Genomic DNA, 20,569 nt, shown 5'->3' with positions numbered 1-20,569 from the left:
AATGTGTTTTCTCTTAGTGTTTGACACCAGAAAGAAACATTTGTGTAAAAATATTTGACATTTAGAAAGTAGTAAAACCATTCATGCTATTAATCTGCTGAGGTATTTTCATATGGACCACTGGATGTAAGCATTAAAAAAAATTGTGAACAGAAGTTGCAAGTCAGGCTAACCTGCTATAATTTCAGTTTCAAAGCAATAACCATAAAATTCAAAATTTGTAGTGCATCCAGATATGCTTCTGGTTTCAATTTTTTATTCCTAACAAAGCTGGCAAGGAGGATAGATTTAAGAAAAACTCTTGCATTTTATTTGAACATGTTTTGGTTTGGTTACATAAGGAGTATTTATTATAACAATTAAAAATAACCTCCAAAATAAATTTTGTACTGTGAACTGCTGTTGATTGTGAGGTGACATTTGTGAGGTGACTTTTTAGCTGCTTTAATTAGTCTTATGACAGCAGCAAAGTATTGATTGTGGACTAGAGACCAATCTTGACAGCTCAGATTATTTACACCTCCACAAGAGCATTGTACAAAAACACTAATGAACAATAAATCTGTCTTGGGGTGTTCTGCCACACCTGTTCCTGAAGCAACGAAAATCCATTAGATGCTGGGCTTTTAAAATACATAGATATATTGGCATATATAGTTGTAAGGTATAAATAGACATGAATTATCCGATCTCAGTAATTTCACAACTGTATAGTGTGTGTGTGTACATGCTGGGTAGTATTCATGAACTGGGAGGCAATATATGATGTGGATAATATGAACTAGTTTTCAGAAATTAAGAATGCATAAATTTAATTGCTAGAATGAGAATTACATGAGAAAAAACACACAAATGGATTTATAAGAGATTTAGAGAGAGCATTTGAAATTCTGCGTACACCTGTTTATACTTCTAGTGCTTGTTGACGTTAGAAAATCTGTAGACGTATGATTTATTGAGGGCTTTTCTCCCTGCTTGTATGACATGATATAGGCAGAGTTATTTTAGCATTTTCATGGTAATACTTATTCCTGAAACTGTACAAACTTCGTTGCAACCTGAAACCTTTCAGACATGGGCTGAGCAAGAAAATATGTTTTTTTAACAGCCCTTAAATGTAATGGGTTTTAATAGATCAGACTAATCAGTAAACAGCAGAAACAAAGTTCTTCTGTAGCATAATGCCCACTTTCACAGCAGCTATGCAAACGTCACTTCCTACCTTCTTTCCCTTTTCTGGTTTTGGCAGATTGAAGTTTTTTTCTTTGCATGCAGACATAAGTTTACGCAGTGTGCAGTCTGGATCAGGAAGAAAGCAAGTTCTGGACCTTGATGGCACTTAGCCTGATACAATTACCCCAATAGTGTAGAAAAAAACATAACGTACTTGTTAGGCTGAGATAAAGAAGTTCACAAGCTTTGAGGTCTAGAAAGCTTGTCCAGTTTTTGTGGTGTTTGGGTGGGTTTTTTTCCTGATTCTCTTAATTAGCTGACAGTGGTCACTGAACTAGCGTGGCAGATTAAATCAGGTGCAGATAAGCATAGTTGTATGATCTTCCATTCAGAGATGGTATATGCTCATCTATCTGGCAGAATAGAGACTAAGTATACATACCTGTATGTCCCCTGCAGAGAGGTATATCCGCTGTCTAGGTATTGCAGAGAGAAACTCCAATTTCTGCCATTAAGCGGCCTAATTCTCAAGTTCTGTTTTCCTCAACAGCAATTCGGAGTCATTCTCCAGCCAAGCCTGTTCTTATTTTTGTGTCATCCAGACGTCAGACAAGGCTTACTGCCTTAGATCTGATAGCTTTCCTAGCCACCGAGGATGATCCCAAGCAGTGGCTGAAGATGGATGAGAGAGAGGTAAAACCATTTTTCCTGCAGTAATTGTGCTTTGCTTCTATTTTATTGATGTTTGTTTGAAAAGAAAATACATCTAAAAGAGGAGAATCATTTGAGGGTAGATCTTGAAACAGCCATGCATGTGCTAAATTTCAATATGTATTAAAACCAGTGTCAGCATTAAGACCATATAGGCATCTTTGCAAGCTCTGAACTTTAGAACACACACTCTTTTATCTTTGTTTTTTCTGCATATCTATTATTAATGCTAGTTCCATTGTCCCAGACAACATATGTCACATGGTACAAGCCTTTGATACAAAGATAAGACAAAGAATAAAAGAAAGAGGACTAGTGTTCTCCAAAGTTTACAGCTGGAAATCTGTGACATATAGATGTTGAGCTGGAATTTAAACAAAATCTCTTCCACTGTTTTAGGAGCAAAATCATCCTTCTCGTAAGAAAACTCTTTGTGTAGAGGGTTATGTATATGTATATATATCTCTGTGTATATACATGTGTCCATCTATATTCATACATCTATGTATAGATATACTGCAAAACCAACCATTTAGGAATGGTTCAGTCTTGCATATCAATGAAATAAGTCAACATTATAAAAAAAATATAACAGCTTCTGCCCATATCTTTGTTAAAAGAACCTAAGGATTACAAAGTCAAACACTCAGATGTTAAGCAGTGCTGGAGTAAACGTTTAATTTTATATTCTTTTTCAAGCAATATAATCTTTAATTACATTTTCTTGTATTGTTTCTCAGAAAACTCCTTCTTTCATTGACTGCAACACATGAATGATAGTCAAATAATAAAAAATAATTCAATGTTGTCTTTTACCTGCAATCTGCACAATGTATACTAGATTTTAGAGATTGCGCTCCATCCAGCACCTGCTCTGAATACAGAATTGTTTGTTTCCTTCTGGACTAATGGTCCTGATAATAGTGTATCACTGTTACAAAACAATTTTTTGGTTGACATTCAGATTTCCTAGATTTTGGAGGCCTTTTCTAATTGTTGCACACCTTCTGCATAGGAATTTCTGTGATAATATAGGGCCAAAATACAGCAAAAGCCATGACTGATAAATACAAGATCCATATTGAATATTGTATGAAAATTTATATTTCAACAGTTGTATGACTAATTATACAGTTGTATACCAAAAATTTCATGCCAAAAAATACAGGTTTCTAGGTGAGATTATTTCATTTTATTTGATCTTTGGAAAAAAAAAAAAAAGCGTGATTTTTCTGAGATAAAGCCATTCCCTTTTGGATGGAGTCCCTTTGTATTCATCCCCTTTTGGATGGATTTAAAAAGAGAAAATGGATGTCTTGGCTGATAAACTACCAGTACTAAAACATGTCGCAATTTGATGCTGCTTTTCTAACTGTATAACCTCTATTTAATGTGTTCTTCAGCATAACAGAAATATTCCATATCAAAATTAATACTGCACGGTAGAGTACTCTAGCACCTTGTGCTAGTTTGTTGTAGTAGTCTCACCTACCATTAGAATATGCAACGTGCCGCTTGCCCTGAATGACTTGCATTAATATGAATAGCTTCCTCATGTCCTGTGAGCCACGGCCGTCCTGAACAGAACTGTAACTGAAGCTTCTTCACGTGCTGGAAAAGGGGTTTTTATTAGGAGTCTTTGAATTTCATATGTTTCAGACTAAACCTCTGAAGGTTTTGAAAGAGGAGCCAACAAGGACAAGCAGACTTTGCATGTATTAGTTTAATAGCATTTGCATATGATTTGTATTTGAATTGATAAGCTGATTGTTTGGAGCATAAGGTACCTACCAAGTTACCCGGTTCTGATTACGTAAATGTAAAAGCCTGAGGATTAAGTTGTTATATCTTACCACCATTATGTAGAAAACAATTGGGTTTGAAGTACCCACAGTTTCGAGTGGACATTTCTTTAGGTAATTATGGGACCGGTTTGTAGTTTTGTATTTTAAATGAGCATGATTAGCCTGGGTTTCATTTGACATTGCAGCAAAGGACAAAGCTATAGCAGTGCTAGATATATTGTGGATGTACTGCTTAATTCTTTACACGCAATTTATTTATTTACAAATTCTAACTTTAACTTATATTAAAGTCAAGCTTGGACTAGGTAAAATACACAAAATTTTCTCTGTATTGTTACAGCATTTTTAAGTATTAAAAGTACAACTAGTGAATGCTTACCTTATTCCTGCTATAAGGTGTCCCTGCCCATGGCAGGGGGGTTGGAACTAGATGGTCTTTAAGGTCCCTTCCAACCCAAACCATTCTGTGGTTCTTTGATTCTATGATTCCCTGTCTTAAATGCGTGCCCAAATATTTCAAGTGTTTCTCAGTACCACGTGGGATAAAAATGGACCAGTCGGAAGATACAAATGGTCGTTGCCTTAAAACGACTTTTTGTGTTGCCTGTCAGTTTTTCACGTGTGGTTTTTGCCAACCAGTGTTCCTTTAGGGGAAATTACAGACAAATTACTTTCTTTTCAAAATATTTGTAATTGTTAATTGTGAAATATGTTGAGATATAAGAGATTTTTCATAAGTGGGTGTATACAAAGTTTACAAGTTTTACAGCACGCCTTGGCATTTTTCTTCATTCAGTCTTATTTGTAGGATACTAATTTTGGCTGACATCAGATTCCTTTGAGAATTGATTCGTTAGTTTTGTTTAATGGTGTAATCGGTTTTGCTACATGATAGCCAAATCTTCATCTGTGTTTCTGTTAGCTTCCCAGTGCATAGACTTCATAAGGCTTCTTAAAATGGTGTAAACAATGCCATCCATAACATCCGGGAGACTGATACTGGGGTAGACACATATTCTTACAGCCATTAAAAGTAATTTTTCTCTGTTACCCTGCATGGCAGCTTTTATGTGATGGTAATAGGGAGATTCAGGCCTTGTGGGGGAGAGATTGGATTGGGGAAGAGACCAATACTGGATCTCTGTTACCTGTTTATCAGCTAAGCCATCACCTTAGCTTCCCTCATCTTCTCTGTGGAGAGTCTCCCTGCCGTGCCCATCCAGGCTCTCATTTGCAGCGTGCGAAGGGTTCACGAACCTCCAGACTGCTTCTCTTCACAGTACTGTCAGATAACAGGCAAATCCACCCCCATCTCTGCCACCCAGCTCCAGGTATCGACTTCAGACAGTGTTTCAGTCAGGTATATTCAAAGGACATGAACTTCTTGTAGGAAGATTCTGGAATACATGTTTGTACATATGAATGACATACAGAATCAACCCTTTGGCTGTTGCCACCAAAGCAGACAGCAGCATACCTGGGGTCACGGAGGAACCATACCAGATGTTCTTTCCCTCAGAGGAGTCAGGAGCCTAACAGGGGCAACTGAATTACAGTTGAGAGGGAATTTTGTTCTACATCCATCTACAGAAAATATATATTACGGGCAGCTCCATTCGGTCTGGGAGAAGGTTCTTCCTGGATGCTTTCCTTGAATTTCATGTACAGCTTCCTGCTCGTACCGGTGTGCCTACAGTATTCAGAAAGTTGAGACAGCAGTCATTCTTCAGGAGACTGAACAGCACTTGATGAAAACTGCTGTTTCTAGTACTGATAAGCTTTCCAGTTCTGCTGGACCGGGAAACTGCACAACCATAGTTAGATAGATGTGTATAATAGATTCTATCCAACCAAGTTTCAGGCTATGTGCATGCTTTTGATGAAGAAATGCCTACTCAGATACCTCATGTCTAGTTAATCTGAGCAAGGAAGCTTCCCATGATGTTGAAATACCCTACTTACTCAGATTTTAGCTGATACTTCAGAGTTCGTCCCTACATTTGCCAATTGCTATGCATAGGGCGTGCAGAAGTTCTTAAGGAATTAACTGCCACAGTTTGCCCAAATTAGAGTATGAGTGGGCAGAAGAAGAAAGAAGAGTTAACCTATCTTCAAGCTTTAGAGCTGGGGTTTTTTCTTACTCTGTAAGGTGCATTGCCCATACACATTCCGAAATGGGCTCTCTGCCCATCTTGTGGCTTGCAGTCCCAACAGAGAGCTTATTTTTCACCAAAGAGTGAAGAAGCAGCGAGCTGCCTTCCTTGCCTCTGGCAGTGGTTTCATGGACTCTTCACTAGACACCGCTCCGTAAAGATTGCCCCAGTTACACTTACGAGGCACAGGTGCGTCGTGACAGAAACATGAACAGGCAGTGCATCTCAAGGAGGAGATTGTCCCTGTAAATTTACTAATTCGTCATTTCTTTTTATTGTTCATTGATGCCAGTGTGCCAGTGAACAAACCCAAAAACCTTACACTTACCCTGCTTTGTTTGTATAATCATAAGATGATTTTTGAATATACACTTCTAGCTGACATTCTGATTTGGAGCTGTCAGCCAGAACTGTCACGTTCAAGCTTGTGACCCATTACTTACCTTGTTAAAAGGGACAACAGCTCAGACTATCCTTCTGGAAACAGGCAGTGCCACCAGTTTGTGATGGTAAGCTTGGGTAAAGATCAGTTTTACTGTGCTACATCAACTGAAGAGGAACAAGTCCTTCCCTTTCAAACATTGCATCTGCATCTGTGGTGGCGGCAGATGTTGCAATCTTTTTACAACATAATTTATTAGAATCAAGTTTTCAGCTTATTTATTTTTCTCTAATGTTTTTACTGCTTTTTGTTTCTAACCTAAAACAAAAGTACAAAGTAGTATTTGTTGTTTACTGTTTGAAGTTAGAATGCAATTCTCACCAGCAAACAAGCAGGGTGTTTTCTTATTTGTTTTGGGTTGTTAGGGTTTTTTTAAGACATTTATTCCTTTGCCAGATATTTGGGTTTTTTTTAATATTAACAGTGCAAGGATAGAGAAGAAATGTACCCATGTACACAGTTATAACTTTAACCACAATGATTTTTACATTCTGCTTTGTGCATCATTTTACCATCTGCATCTTGTTAAGGCTGTTCTTTATGAAACCTCTTGAAATAACTAAAACTCTTTAGCACAAGCATACCTACTGTAATATTCAATACCGATATTCAGTACCAGGCAATAGCCAGCTTTCACTGCATTCAGGGACACAAGAATTAAGGGTATTCATTAACTTCACAACAACGAATCGGACCCATACTGATTTTGCAGTTTTAGAGGTCTGAGTGTATAAACACGTGCGCTAATTAGGGATTTGTGTATATGTGTGTACACTCTGTGGAAATATGCAGAGACACGTGCATGAAAGTGAATTAAACTTTACCATATAGTTCTGTTTTGCATTGCTAAAAACAAACAAACGAAAGAAAAACAACCAAAAAAAAAATCCCAGTTGTTGGAAAGACGGAAGATGACTTTTCCTTCCCTAACCTTTAAATCAAATAACCAATTATCTCCATGTTAATGTTCTGAGGTAATGCTGTGCTATAAAACAGGAATAGAAGAATCTGGTCTTTGTCATGAATAGGTATATTGCTGTCTTTTAGATGAGATTTTTAGTGCAAAATGTGTATGTTTTAATAATGTATCTCAACAGTTTAAAACCATATTTTAAAATGTTTCTGAATAATCTTACTTGAGGTGTTTTAGGCATCTTATTTGTGTGAGAGAGTTCTGGTGTATAAGTCAACTCTTCATCAAAAGTAATTTTACAAGATGACTTTTTGTTCTGCCTTTAAAGATCAGGAGGGTACCCAAGAATGATTTCTAAGTGTTTCGCTCATTATAGAAGTTCAACTTCCTTCTACAAGATGTTGGTTTTATGACACAAAAGTGTGTCATAAAAAATTAACGTTTAGTTATAACACGGAGATGTTTTTATTTCACTTAACATCTGTAGCAGATGTGAAATATGTAATTATTTTTGTAAAAGACTTCATAACTTTCATGATTCTTTTGCTTGGCACATCTTTCTTCTATTGGGCATTTTAGACAATTGATAAGCATTATTCAGTGGCATATGGTCTGAGTCTGACGTGCTTTGAAAAGAGTACAGAGTACTAATAATGAGGATTCTGTGAAAATGGGAAAACCAGCACAACAGATATGCTTTGAGAAAGTATGGGTTTTTAGCATCTTGAAACAATATATCACACTCAAAGGGACAGAATTGGGCTGCACAATCTGTTAGCTCATTCTTGTCCAATCTGGTCTCCTCCTTTCTTTTGGAGCCAGCATTGTCATCAACTTGCTGAATTATACTCTGACTGGAATGTATTTCAGGCACAGGGTAATGTATCTACTTAAATGGAATCCTATCTTTCTACAAAAGCTTTTTAAGTATAATAAATTTAAAATATAAAAAAGTTCTATTAGCTTAAAGTAAATGGTTCAACAGTTTACATATGTGCAGGAACAAAGAAAATTACTACTTACTAGTTTGAGAAAAATCTAGCTTGTTCAGAGATTACAATATATAATGTAGAAATAAACTTTTTTTATATAAAATAAATACTTTGCAACACCACTAGTGTCCCAAATTGGTTTCAAAGGTTGTTTAATTAAAAGGTGGATTCCTAATCAACCTAATGTGAGGAAAGCATAAGAGATACTTTTGTTTGTTCATCAAAAAATCTGTGAAGGATAGCAAAAGCTTTAACGCATGGGCCCAATCCTGCCTGTCTTGGAGTCCAGGGAAAAATCCATCCTTGGATTCAGTTTCCTGCATCGGTGTTGTACAGGGTTTTTTTAATGTCAGTATGATAGAAGTACTTCCTTATATTATTTCTATGTATCATTTCTTATATTATTTCTAATACACTTTTTCTGTTCTTAAGAGAAAATATATTATCTGTGCCCTTTTGTGAGCTAACACTACAGTTGTGTTCAGAAAGATAAATAGAAATGAAGCTATAACTATGCAGAAATGTTAGATTTGTTTTCTAGTCACGATGCTGTGTCTGTTTCTGGTTAATGAACCTATTAATTGTGCCATTATTTCTTCATAGAAAGTTACAATATTCTTACACTCCGCTGACATAACAGAGTTATATTTTTAAATAAATTGTCATGAGAATTTTAAGCCTTGGGCTGTGCCTGTGGGTAAAATAGTTATGTTTATTGCATTGATTTATGTGAAAGTAAGGGGTCAGCTAAAAATTACTAGGATTCCCTGCTGCTAAAATGACAGGATAGTAGTACATGCGCCAGCTCTCCTGCTAAGGGTTCTTTAGTTTGCCTGTGGTAAATTACACTGCTTTGCAGGTATGACTAACAGCACCACAGGCCACCGCTGTAATACAACTCAGGGGGAAAAAAAAAATAACCACCACTGATTGTAAAAGCAAGAGCAACATCTTTGAATAAATTCCCAGCAGTGTGAATTTAGGATGTTTTATGCTGGCAGCTACATGGCAAAAAGGTTTAGCTGGGATTCTGTACTGAAAATAACTAACACTGTAAAAGTGGATGTGCTGAAGGAGCAGTCTAATCACGATAGAGTAATTCAGATCCGCTAATTTGATCCTGGTACTTTTCTAGAGGAAAAAGGAGTTTAGATTCATTATTTTCCCAGTACCAAATTCTTCTCATGTGAATAATGAAATAAATATCATTGAAACTGGCTTCTTCCTTTACATCGAAGACGTAACTATCATAAGGTGGTGATTCTTGGTGGGTGTCGTGGTTTAACTCCGGCTAGCAAAAAGGAGGAGAAAAATTAATTCAGCAATTAAATTTATGTCAGTTTTTTAATGCAGAAATCGACTAAAATGTAAATGCATTAATTTTTTAATTTATTTTTCTAATATTTCCCGGTGCCATTTTCTACTTTTTCATCTTAATTCCCTGTCATATGTGTACATACAACCATCACTTCTCCAAGTTTCTAAGCATAAGGAGCCTTTGCAGCGCTACAACCACTTCATAAATCCATAGCACAAAAAGCATTAATAAGTTTGAAAACATACTTAGTAATGTATGTCGATGGCCATAATTGCAGAGAAAATGGCATGCAAGTTCTCATTTTGTCAAGCTATTTTTTTTGTCTTAAAGAAAAAAAATCTTTAGGATGGGTCATAATTCATGTTGTCTACACTGGAGTCACATGTCTACATGTTGACTAGAGAAATCAAAGGTTTGCTGATTGTGTCTAGATAGATAAACCTTATCCTTTGACATATCCTCCTTTCATTCAGTTCTTTCCTCTGCTTATCTACCCCACTTCTTGTTTCCCTGTCCTAAATAGACTTATTCCCTCTTCACTTCTCAATTCATTGCTTTTTATTCTCTGCTCCCTTTCCTTTCCCTTCAGTGCTTTATAGTCCCTTTCACTCTTTTCTTTTGTAAGCATCCTTTTCTTTTATACATCCCAGCTCAGTTTATACAACAAACCTTCCATGTGTCATAATATGGGAAACTCTCAGGAATATTGAGGCGACGACATTGTGAGGAAAAATAAAGTTTAGGAGTTTCCATTGACAGATCAGATTGATTGGACAAAGCCAAAACTTGAACAGTCTTTTTTTTTAAATTGGGTTCTCTGTTACTTTCATGAGTTTTGGTTCTGTTAGTCAATACTGCTTCAAAAAATAGACATTTTTAAATGCTTTGTTATTTTTTTCATCCTGACAGGATTGATTTACAACATCTATGTTGTTTGTTGTTGGATTGGCTTTAATCCTGAATATGGACTGTTGTATTTTTTGGCTTTTTATTGCCCTTTAAGGATTTTTTTTATAATAGTAGTGGCATATGTTACTTGGGTTTAGGTATGTGAATAATTTTATTAACATTAAGGTCTGAGAATTGTAAAATGGGGGAAACATTTAGAGAAGGTTACAGTTCTGAACATCGGAAGTGTGACACCACAGATTCCCAAGTGGAAACGAGGATATCACTGAAGCCATGCAGGTGTCACATCTCAGTACTTAGAGATACTCAGTCCAAGATGAGACTGAATATTCAGTCCAAATTTGTCAGTGACCCTGAGTAATTTATTCTGCAGTACTAGTTATTCATTACCCTTGGCAGTACCTCCCAGCTTAACCATGACCGATGCTGCCCAGAAGTATGCAGTATCATCGTGCCACTGCTGATGGCACCAGGAAACCACTAATAAGAGATGAGACTTGAAAGTTCCTGGCTATAATGATATTAAAATCACATAAAATAACAAATGGCCTTGGAAGTAAAACAGCAGAAGGAATATTGGGGGTAAAATCGCTAAACAAGACAGAAGTTATAAAGCTCTGGTTTGTTATTACTGAGGGGCTTTTCACAGAGGTCACCTACAGAAGTGAATGAGCTTATTATGGAATTTACTAATTGAAAACATAGGGAAGAAATATAGTTGAACTGATTGCAAGTAGGCATTGGCATGAGATTTGAAACAAATAGTAATAGTAATAAAAAATAGCTTTTTGTCTGGACTTGTACAATTTTTAAATGAAGACACTTATTGTGTGCTGGGTTTCACTACAGGGTTTGAGTCTGTAAATTGCAAAGTCACACTCAAAAAAAAATTTTTCGAATTAATCTGCATTTCAGCATGTGAATAGGAAATTTTTTTTGATGAATAATGATTGGAGAATTATAAAACTGTGTCTGTTTTTTCATAGGCATTAGAGAGCGCCAAATTTTTCATGACTGTTATTATGTTACTGGTTGCAGGGATTTGCTGTGTTTTTATACCCGTTCTAACCCCTTTGATACTGGGGATTGCATTAAACAAACACAGAGCAGAATGCACAGCGTTTGCCAGACCTGTCAAAGATGTTTTCAGCATTTTCATTTCCTTATCTGTGCTACTCCGTGTGTCAACAAATTCATGTGCGTTTTGTATTCCCCCATCATTAATACAGTATTGGAGGGGTTTTTTTAGAGTAAAACCAGACTGCTCGGAGGCTGAAGACTCTGTTTTCCTCTGTGTATAAACAGCGTCGAGCAAATCATCCTTACTGTAAAAAAAAAAAAAAATATAATAAAGACCTTGAAAGTTTGAAATTTGTGAGCATTCTGTTTTAAAACATGCAGCTGTCCTTTCTGTTACAGATGAATGACATTATAGCGACAGTTAGAGATTCAAATCTGAAGCTGACACTTGCTTTTGGAATAGGCATGCACCATGCGGGTCTGCATGAGAGAGACAGGAAAACTGTGGAAGAATTGTTTGTGAACTGCAAAATCCAGGTACCTTTCTTCCTTGAGTGCTGCAGTGAGGAGTTTTACATGGAAATTTAAAAGTTGGCTTTTTGTAGACCGACCTCATTAATCTTGCTTTCTGTTTTAGGTTCTTATTGCCACAAGCACATTAGCTTGGGGTGTAAATTTTCCAGCTCATTTAGTAATTGTTAAAGGAACAGAATACTACGATGGAAAAACAAGGCGTTACGTGGATTATCCCATTACAGGTACGCACATAAATTATGGAAATGTTCATAAGCTGAAATGTATCTCAGGCATATGCAAATGATCTGAATTATTTAGTAACTGATCACTGAAAATACCTAATTTGGGCAGAGAGTAAGGAGCACTGAGGAAGGGGTTTCTTTGTTTCATGCAATTTGTAAGGGAACTCTTCAGATTTTATTTAGTAATGAAAATGTTTCTGTTTTGTCAGTCTTTTTTCATCCTAAATTCCTTTAATGCGTATCACCAAAATAGACATTAAGCAGTTGAAGGGACAATATAAACTTATATTTAGCTACCTAGTTAATTGTATAAAAGGAAATATTCATACATGCAAATATTTTTTTTTCATTTTCTAAATATTTTTAAAATAGAAACAGATTTTGAACAGTAAACGTAGCCATGGTTTGCAGTACTACAGTTGAATCAGACATGTATGAGAACATAAAATTTATATGTAGCCACTTGCCAGTAAACAAAAAATCTTAACTAGTCTAATATCTTCAGTGTGATGTGGTACTTCAGGTAAGTGATACTTAAGAAATAAGCAGCTAAATTAAATATTTGAATTTCTGTTTTGATATAGACTTATATTATCTTCTGCTTCCAGTAAAGTCCACTTTTCATAAACTGTTCTGTGGTGTTTTCAACAAGCTTAAGAAAGTGAACCATGGAAGAACTTCTTTCAGAGTTCAGACAGGGAGAGTATTTGTCTGGATGGTACTAAGCTTGAAGAATGAGGACAAGCTAAATTTATTCCAGGTTTCCTGTTCTGTTTTCCCTTTCTCTTTTCGCAAGAGCAAGTTTATCATTAAATAATCCTGTACTACGCCAGAAATGTGTACGCCTAAGGACAATCTAAATGTTATTTGTAATGTAAATAGAGAGCCTGCATCTTTTTAAGCACGCGCTGTCTTCCCAGCAAGAGAAGCTTATTAATCAAAAAAAGCTCAAACTGAAAATACTACAGGGGTTGCTTCTCCAAGTAACCCATCACAGAACTTAATTTAGTGGTTGGTGCTCTGCAGGAAACTTGGGATCAATTTCCAGACCAACTCTCTTGTTCAGAGATTCTGATATGACCAGGAGCTTAGCCACGCGCACTTGTGTTTTGTGACAGACTTCGGCTCATGCAAACTTGGTACAAACCGTCTCTGGAGAGACGTAGTATCTCATTCGTCCTGACTGCAAGGGTAGTGACAACTGACTTTACTCCTGGTGGGGGAAAAGTGATGAGGAAAGAAACCAACTGAAATTTCAAATTTTACATTGAATCTGTGGGACGGTCAGAGATCAGTAATAGGGAAAATAATATATTCAAAAGAAATCAGAAACCTCGATAAGCACTGAGGACTGACTGTGCTGTTTTAGACATACATTCTGCAAGTACTCACAAGGGCTTTAGGGAATGCTTACGCTCTCACTCTTTGTGGTCTTTGTGAATTCAGGTGACGTGGACACTGGGGCTTGTTCAATTCTTGAATTTTTAATAAGACTTGGGGGGGGAGGGGGGTGGATGGAATATCACCATCTGTGATGAAAGCATTTAGAATTTTGTTGTCTGCACTGCAACAGAAAATGCAGATTCCTTGCTTTATGAAGAAACATGTGGTGTGGTTTGCTTAGAGCATTTTTATTTTTAACTTTCTAGAGAATATTTATTCATCTGGAAGTTCTGTGGATAGGTAGTGCAGTTTTGCAGCAGCAGTAAAATGAAAATGTAATGAATTTCTTTCTGAAATACTTCCAAAATTTAACAATACCTTATGCCTTCACTGTTCCATCATGATATAACTTGGATTTTCCCTGCTAAAGTTACCTTTCTGTATCAGGGATGTATTTGGCTCCAAGGAAGCAGCTGAGGGCAGAATGAATCATTCTGGAGTGTTCAGTAATCTCAAAATAAGTAAAAAAGCTCTTTGAGTGAAGTCAGAGGTTTTGGGGAGGGCCTTTTCTCAGTTACCAGACATTTAGTCAGCCAGTTGGATCATATTTAACATTTCAGGAGTCCAGTGATTAAAAGCAGCCAGGCAACGTATAGTCAGTAAAGAAAATATTGGGTTTGGATAATTTCATAGTGGATATTGGCAAAAATAATTTCCCGACACTTTTTGGTAAATCCATTTCCTATATGGTATCATGCACGATTTAATTCACCACATTAGAATAGCAAGAAGCTGTTTCATCACCTTCCAGTGCTCATACCTATTCAGAAACATAATTTTCAAGCTAGTTTATTTTACATTTTCATGTCACTCCTAAATTAGTAAAAGGAATAAACTGATAAAAACCATTGCTCTCTGTATAGCTCATGGGTGGGCAAGTGAAAATGTGTTACTAAAAACTGTTCATCATCATTGGGCTGTTTCTCCTACCACGGTCTGTTGCTGTATCCCATCCTATACCTTCTGGCTTTTCCTTCCCCAACTGACCACTGGGCCAAAAGCTTATTGATTCTGAAGCCAAAGGAGTCGTTTTTCAAAGTGCCAGGTACTGCAAGCCACGTGTTCGTTGGGTGCGACTGTGCTCATGCAGAATGCACAGAACGCAAAAAGTTTTAAAATAAACAGGTAAAACTTGCTTATGAATTGCTTTCCATTGTTTCTTCAAAGTTAAATAGCAGCTGGAGGCTCCCAAAAGGGAATCAGAGCTCTGTTGAGCGAGACGCCCAACGACCGATGCAGATGCCCTTCTCGGGTGATGCGAAGACACAAATAAATGATAAGCATGCTTACCTTGGTGGCCGGGTAGCAAGTTGAAGGTGTTCTGTATAAAGTAGCATTTTCAGTGTTACAGAAATCATTAACTAGTATTTGCAAGTAATGATGTGTAGGCAGAGTAGTAGAGGTCAGCTTTAATTGTACCTGCTTTTAAATTTGTGTATTGTTATCTGAGATGGGGAGAGCATACAGTATGAACCCATCCCTACTCCACTGCTAATAACTAATATAACTTGTCCTGGAGTTTGAGTAGTAAAGATCAGAGCTGTCAGTAATTCGAATGTGCCTTTCCCATTTTATCTCTAAAATACTTAAATCCCAGGAAATCATATACAGCAGAAAAGCTATACAAGGAACTTCTGTTATTGTGAAGTCAGATACTTGAAAATTAGGAGATAATAGCTGCCGTTGTAGGCTTCATGAGTTCTCTTCCTCATCGTCTTTAATTGCATGTCTTCAAACGAGGATTGGATGTGGAATGGAAGGAGAGCAGAGGAATTTTATATGAGATGTAAGCTTGGATTCTATTGCAGTGTGTGGTCTTCGAGTATGCAGGAAGATTGTCTCTGCCAGAAAAAATTTCATCGTAAATTTATCTGAGATGGAGGGAAAAAAAAATCAGATATGTCAAAACCAATAGGGCATATGAGGCCAAAGAAATCCAAAAATCCTGTATTGCACATTATGCAGACATAAATACATTTATTTGTTCTTTCAGATACATACATTTGGTTTATACCTCATTGTCTCTTTGGCAGATGTACTTCAGATGATGGGACGTGCTGGCAGACCACAGTTTGATGACCAAGGAAAAGCTGTAATTCTGGTTCATGACATTAAGAAAGACTTCTACAAAAAATTCCTTTATGAACCTTTCCCAGTGGAATCAAGGTAAAGATAAAGCAATCAGAAAAGCCCATCAAACGATAAACAGTACAACAGATGAGGGATGCAGAAAAGTGAAACGAAATTCCCGTGATGAGCATCTCCTAAATATTGGGGTGCTAGAGGAAAATCATTTTCCAAAAAATATTAACCTCCTTTATGCAGAAAAATCCTTTCTTCCATGAGTTTTGAAGCACTGTTGGGCTCTTTAGTCCATTCCCAGATAATACAACAAATGCCTTTCTGGTTCTGAGCCATTGTCTCAGACATTTGAATGAGAGCACAAACACTTCTTCAAAGGCCAGCGTGTAGGACAACTATACATGATCCTCAGAACTCTCTCTGAAATTCTGCGACAGATTCTTAATATGAAAAAAAAAAAGGTTTCTAGCACTTTTCACCTAGAATACTTGTACCATTGTAGATATTGCATTCTTCAGAGTCTCACAAGTTCAAGAAGAAATCGGCAAGGTGTAAACTATTATTAATACTCTTTTTACACATCTTTCAGTTCAAAATTGCAAAATTTTTGTCGGAAATGTTGAACATCACCTTTTCGCAGCCTCTCTGAACTTCGTATCGACCAAGTCTGCTGTCCGGCAGAATGTAGCTCATGCCTTGGTTTTGATATTTGTAACATACTAAGTTTTTCAGCAGGGAGCAGAACTGGTCACATCAGTCTCCTCCAGATGCAGGTTTCATGCAGGAATTCTCAGGCACCTAACAAAGCTCGAGCCTTGCGGAAAGCTTTTCTCAGTGATGAGCAATTCATGGTATCGTTCTCCTAAGGAAACTTCATCTCTCAACACAGCGGTAATGGGACCTCTGTCTGGTCAGGAACTTTGTTGGAGCTTGAGAGTGCTATCCACCTGTGAAATGTAGTTGAAATGGGCTGGTCTATTTGAAGGTTAATTTCTGTGGGGCACAGGCAGACATACAGTTTTTTTGCAAACAAAGAATGTGGAGACACGTGCTTCACTTCCTTAGGAAACCACACTTTTTAACATATAGATTGCACTTACCACCGAAGGCCAGGCGTTGAACTTCTTCAGAATGATAGCTAATCAGTCAAATGAGCAGTGTGATGAGCATTTTGGTGATATACCCAGACTGTAGGCACTACCATAAACGAGGAAATCTCTCTGTTTGTTGGTAAGTGGTGTTTCTAAATAAAGAAATCAAATCTTCAGTATAACAGTAGGAATCACACCCTGATTCCATTTGGAATACTATGCATACTCTGTATTTCTAGTAGCTCATTTTGTGTGTACATATTTACTTTGTAGTTGGATATTTTCCATTTTTTTACTAGAAACAAAGAATATTTGATAAATTTTCAGATAAAGATTCACATGTTAATAGAAATCTCATTGAGCTCGATGCAGGTTATGAACCAATTAACTGAGAGTTGTCTTCGTCTCTTCTATGATCAAGTATTTGAAGTAAGAGGCTCCACAGCTTCAAAGAGAAATGGTTTGGGGTTTTTCGAGGGGTTTTAATTTTAGAATGCTCTTCCATCTGTTCTACCAAAGAGCAGATTTATCAGCTTTGTGTAGTATTTCCAATTTGTAAAATTAAACTTCAGATTTTTTTAATCAAAGTTTTTTTTTCTAAAAGCCGTTGTCTATGTATTAGTTGTAAGACTTGAGTACACAACTGGTATGACAGGCCTTGTGCTCTCACTGACCATGGGTCTGAAATATAGCACGTTAGAAGCAGAAGAGAGAGCGCTCTTCATTAGGGAACAGTTATTGAATCATCTGTCCAGTTTCTGTTGGACAGTCTGGGTGGAACATCTGCAGTTCTTACCTTGTGAAGCATGTAATCAGTGGTACAGAGCCGTAAAACAGCTGCTTGTACCAAATTATTCTTTACTTCTAGCAATGGGGAAAGAACAGGAGGGAAAGAAAAGAAGATCATAATACAAAAGAAATTAGGTTGATCCTTAAGGATATTTACCATTCCCGGATTGAAGTCTAGCCAGGCATGATCTCATTAGATACCCTAATGGAGGTCTTTGTTCCATTTAATGACACTGAACAGTATTTTACTTTGTAAGAATAATTTTAAACTGCTTTTGTTCTTCTGTGTTTCTGAGGTTTAGATCTTTCTGGGTAAAAGTAGCTGCTGGTTTTTTGTTGTTGGGTTTTGTTTTTTTTTTTAAACAATTGGATGAAGATGAGGCAAAATCTGGGGGAAGCAGTTTTGATGTAATTTTAATAGCCCTCAAGTATTTGTCAAGTATTAGCTAAGCTATTGCCACTGTTTCATTTCCTGTTTGTCTTTCCATATGACTCTCTCTTGGATTAAACCAGTGTGATCATATGGTCAACATACAGTATGCAGAAGTTACCACTGAGTAGCTCCAACTGAATACATTCCATGAATGACTTAAACTTGTGCATTCTTGGTCCAATCAAAAAATAATTTTAACTTCATTCCACTATCATGTAAAGAAGATGACTGACCTTGCAATTACATTCCCCTTTCTTCCCCTCTTCTCTTTTACCGGAAGATAAATATATTTTCAGATTAAAAGTAATAAACCTTTTAATGCACAACTCTACAAAACATATTACCTGTCTTTGTGATGTAAAGTCAGCTAAGTCCTCTTGTTTCCTGTTCTTCAGCTTGTTAGAAGTGCTGGCTGACCACTTGAATGCTGAAATTGCTGCTGGAACTATAACTTCTAAGCAGGATGCAATGGATTATATCACCTGGACTTACTTCTTCCGTCGACTCATAATGAACCCAACGTGAGTAGAAAGCACAGATGCAATTTAATCTAAAGGTAACTTGAGGGTAGAGTTGATCCAGAGGTGATCCTGCTGCTCTTGGAGCCTAGAATACTTAGCAGTCTCCAGTGCAGGAGCACTACCGGCCCACACATGGAATAAAACTTGTGTGCACATTTTTTTAATAATTCTTTTCTCTAAATATAAATGCATTTCTTGGCAGATAACTTTACAGTTTAGTGACAACTGTAAAATAGCCTTATTGAGAAGGGTACATCGGCATCCCTAAAATAAAACTTCAGATTATCACATTCCTTTAGGTATTGTATTTATAATGTGTTACTTTTTTTTTTTTAGCTACCACATTGTTATGTTCTGCCCAGTTTTCTATAGAAAATCTATTAAGACCTGGGTTTTCTTAATAAAGGGGAGAATAGCTGTCAGCTGTTTCTCGGTGATAAAGTTTACTTTCATTAGGGTGTCCTGGTGAAACCATGTGTGCAATATTTTCAGTGATGGTTATCATCCTGCGCAGCTCCAGCTGGTATGCAGATCATTCGGAGCTGTTCCAGCAGTGCAGCCTGCCTGTGCCACAGCATCGTTTTGGGTAGATGGTATGTCACCTATCATGTGATCCCACCCACCAGAATAACGTGGCAAATAAAGAATTAGGCAGTTACAGCAATAAAACATTTCTTGTCGTACTCCAGAGAGTTGCATTTCTGGAATCTTGTTAATGTCCATAACATTTGGCTGAATTTTCAGCTGGGTTCTTTGTGAGCAACTGCTGGTGGGAACCTACAGGTGATAAAATCATTTCCTTTCATTCTTTTTCAGTCTTCATTAGTTTTGAATTCTGCATCTAGCCCTGTGCTGAGAATCTCCCACAAAACAGAATTTCCATCTAATCTTCTTGGGAAATAAATATGTAGAGTGTTAGGACTGTAAACTAAGGAAAACATTCAATTATCTCTCTTCGTTACTACCAAATACATTATGGGGAAAGTACTTCTCTCCTGAGAGTGACAAACAGCTGAATTCTGGTTCTGTGTGGGTGAAGCTGTGTTTATTTGTATGACTTTGGCATTTACACATGACCCATACTACAAGTTATGTTAAAAACTATGCCACTGCAGACACTACTCTTTTTTTTTTAGTATAAAGAATAAGTAATGTTATTGTAAAATGTCTGGCTCTTGAATTGCTGTGTTCAGGTGATTTTGTTGATTTGTCTTTGGCAAGCTTTGATCATGTGGTATCCGTGGTGGGCAGGTTTTAAGATGCAACAGACAGCCCAAAGGTCAGTGTAGAATATGGAAATGGAGTCTTTTGATTTAATAGGTGAGCTCTTTCCAGTATAAAAGAAGGTTCCCGCTGGAGTATGAGGTTGGCATGTTGACTGATGGTCCTTTTCCCTCAGCAGGTTTTTTAATGTGCAGTGTCATGGAAAGCTAAATCTGAAAGTGGAACAGTATCAACTTCTAAGCAAAAGTTCTGCTATCCTGAGAGGGTTGTGGGAAGAAAGTTGGGGGGGCCCCCACTATATTTCACAGTGAGACGCAGAACCTTTGCAGTGAGAAACACGATGAACAGATCCTGACTAGGCGTGTCCATGATGGCAGGATGGGAAGGCAGTTGGAACCCTTCACAAGCTGAGCTGCTTTCCCCGTCTGATCCACACAGAGGTACTCAGCATTCCCTCTCTACTCAGTCGTGCAGGGAGAGAAATGGAGGATATTACTGACACTGTCAAAGGGGTCACTTCGAGATACCAAGTGCAAATGCAGTGGATGCGCATGCTTGCCGTTCTTTAACGTGATAATAAATTCCATTAAGTTTCTTCCAGATTTACTAACCGAGCCTGTTAGTACACCCAAGAACTCTACTCTCTGGTGTTTTCAGACCTCCTACAAGCCAGGCAGTTCCAGCGTGGTCAGTGTTTGAATGAGATACACCAAAGGAAAAGGAGAGTGTGACAAAAAGAGGAGTGACAGTTGGGATAACTTGGAACAAATTGCAGTGTGGTCGTGGAGTTCA

At 37.2% G+C, this 20,569-nt stretch overlaps 1 protein-coding gene across 1 annotated transcript in view; it reads left to right on the top strand.

The window, feature by feature from the left end:
* Nucleotides 1-20,569, top strand: part of LOC104506279 (activating signal cointegrator 1 complex subunit 3-like) — a gene marked incomplete at its 5' end in the record, with an annotated part of 133,137 nt that overhangs the window by 64,737 nt on the left and 47,831 nt on the right. The window contains 5 exon segments of the mRNA XM_010147180.1: nt 1,724-1,866; nt 11,836-11,973; nt 12,074-12,194; nt 15,671-15,803; nt 18,428-18,553. Coding sequence (XP_010145482.1) covers nt 1,724-1,866; nt 11,836-11,973; nt 12,074-12,194; nt 15,671-15,803; nt 18,428-18,553 — 661 coding nt within the window.

Source organism: Eurypyga helias, unplaced genomic scaffold, assembly GCF_000690775.1.
Source record: "Eurypyga helias isolate BGI_N326 unplaced genomic scaffold, ASM69077v1 scaffold3280, whole genome shotgun sequence".
NCBI lineage: Eukaryota > Metazoa > Chordata > Aves > Eurypygiformes > Eurypygidae > Eurypyga > Eurypyga helias.
Note: the sequence above shows the minus strand (reverse complement) of the source record. Positions and strands in the feature narration are given on the sequence as shown.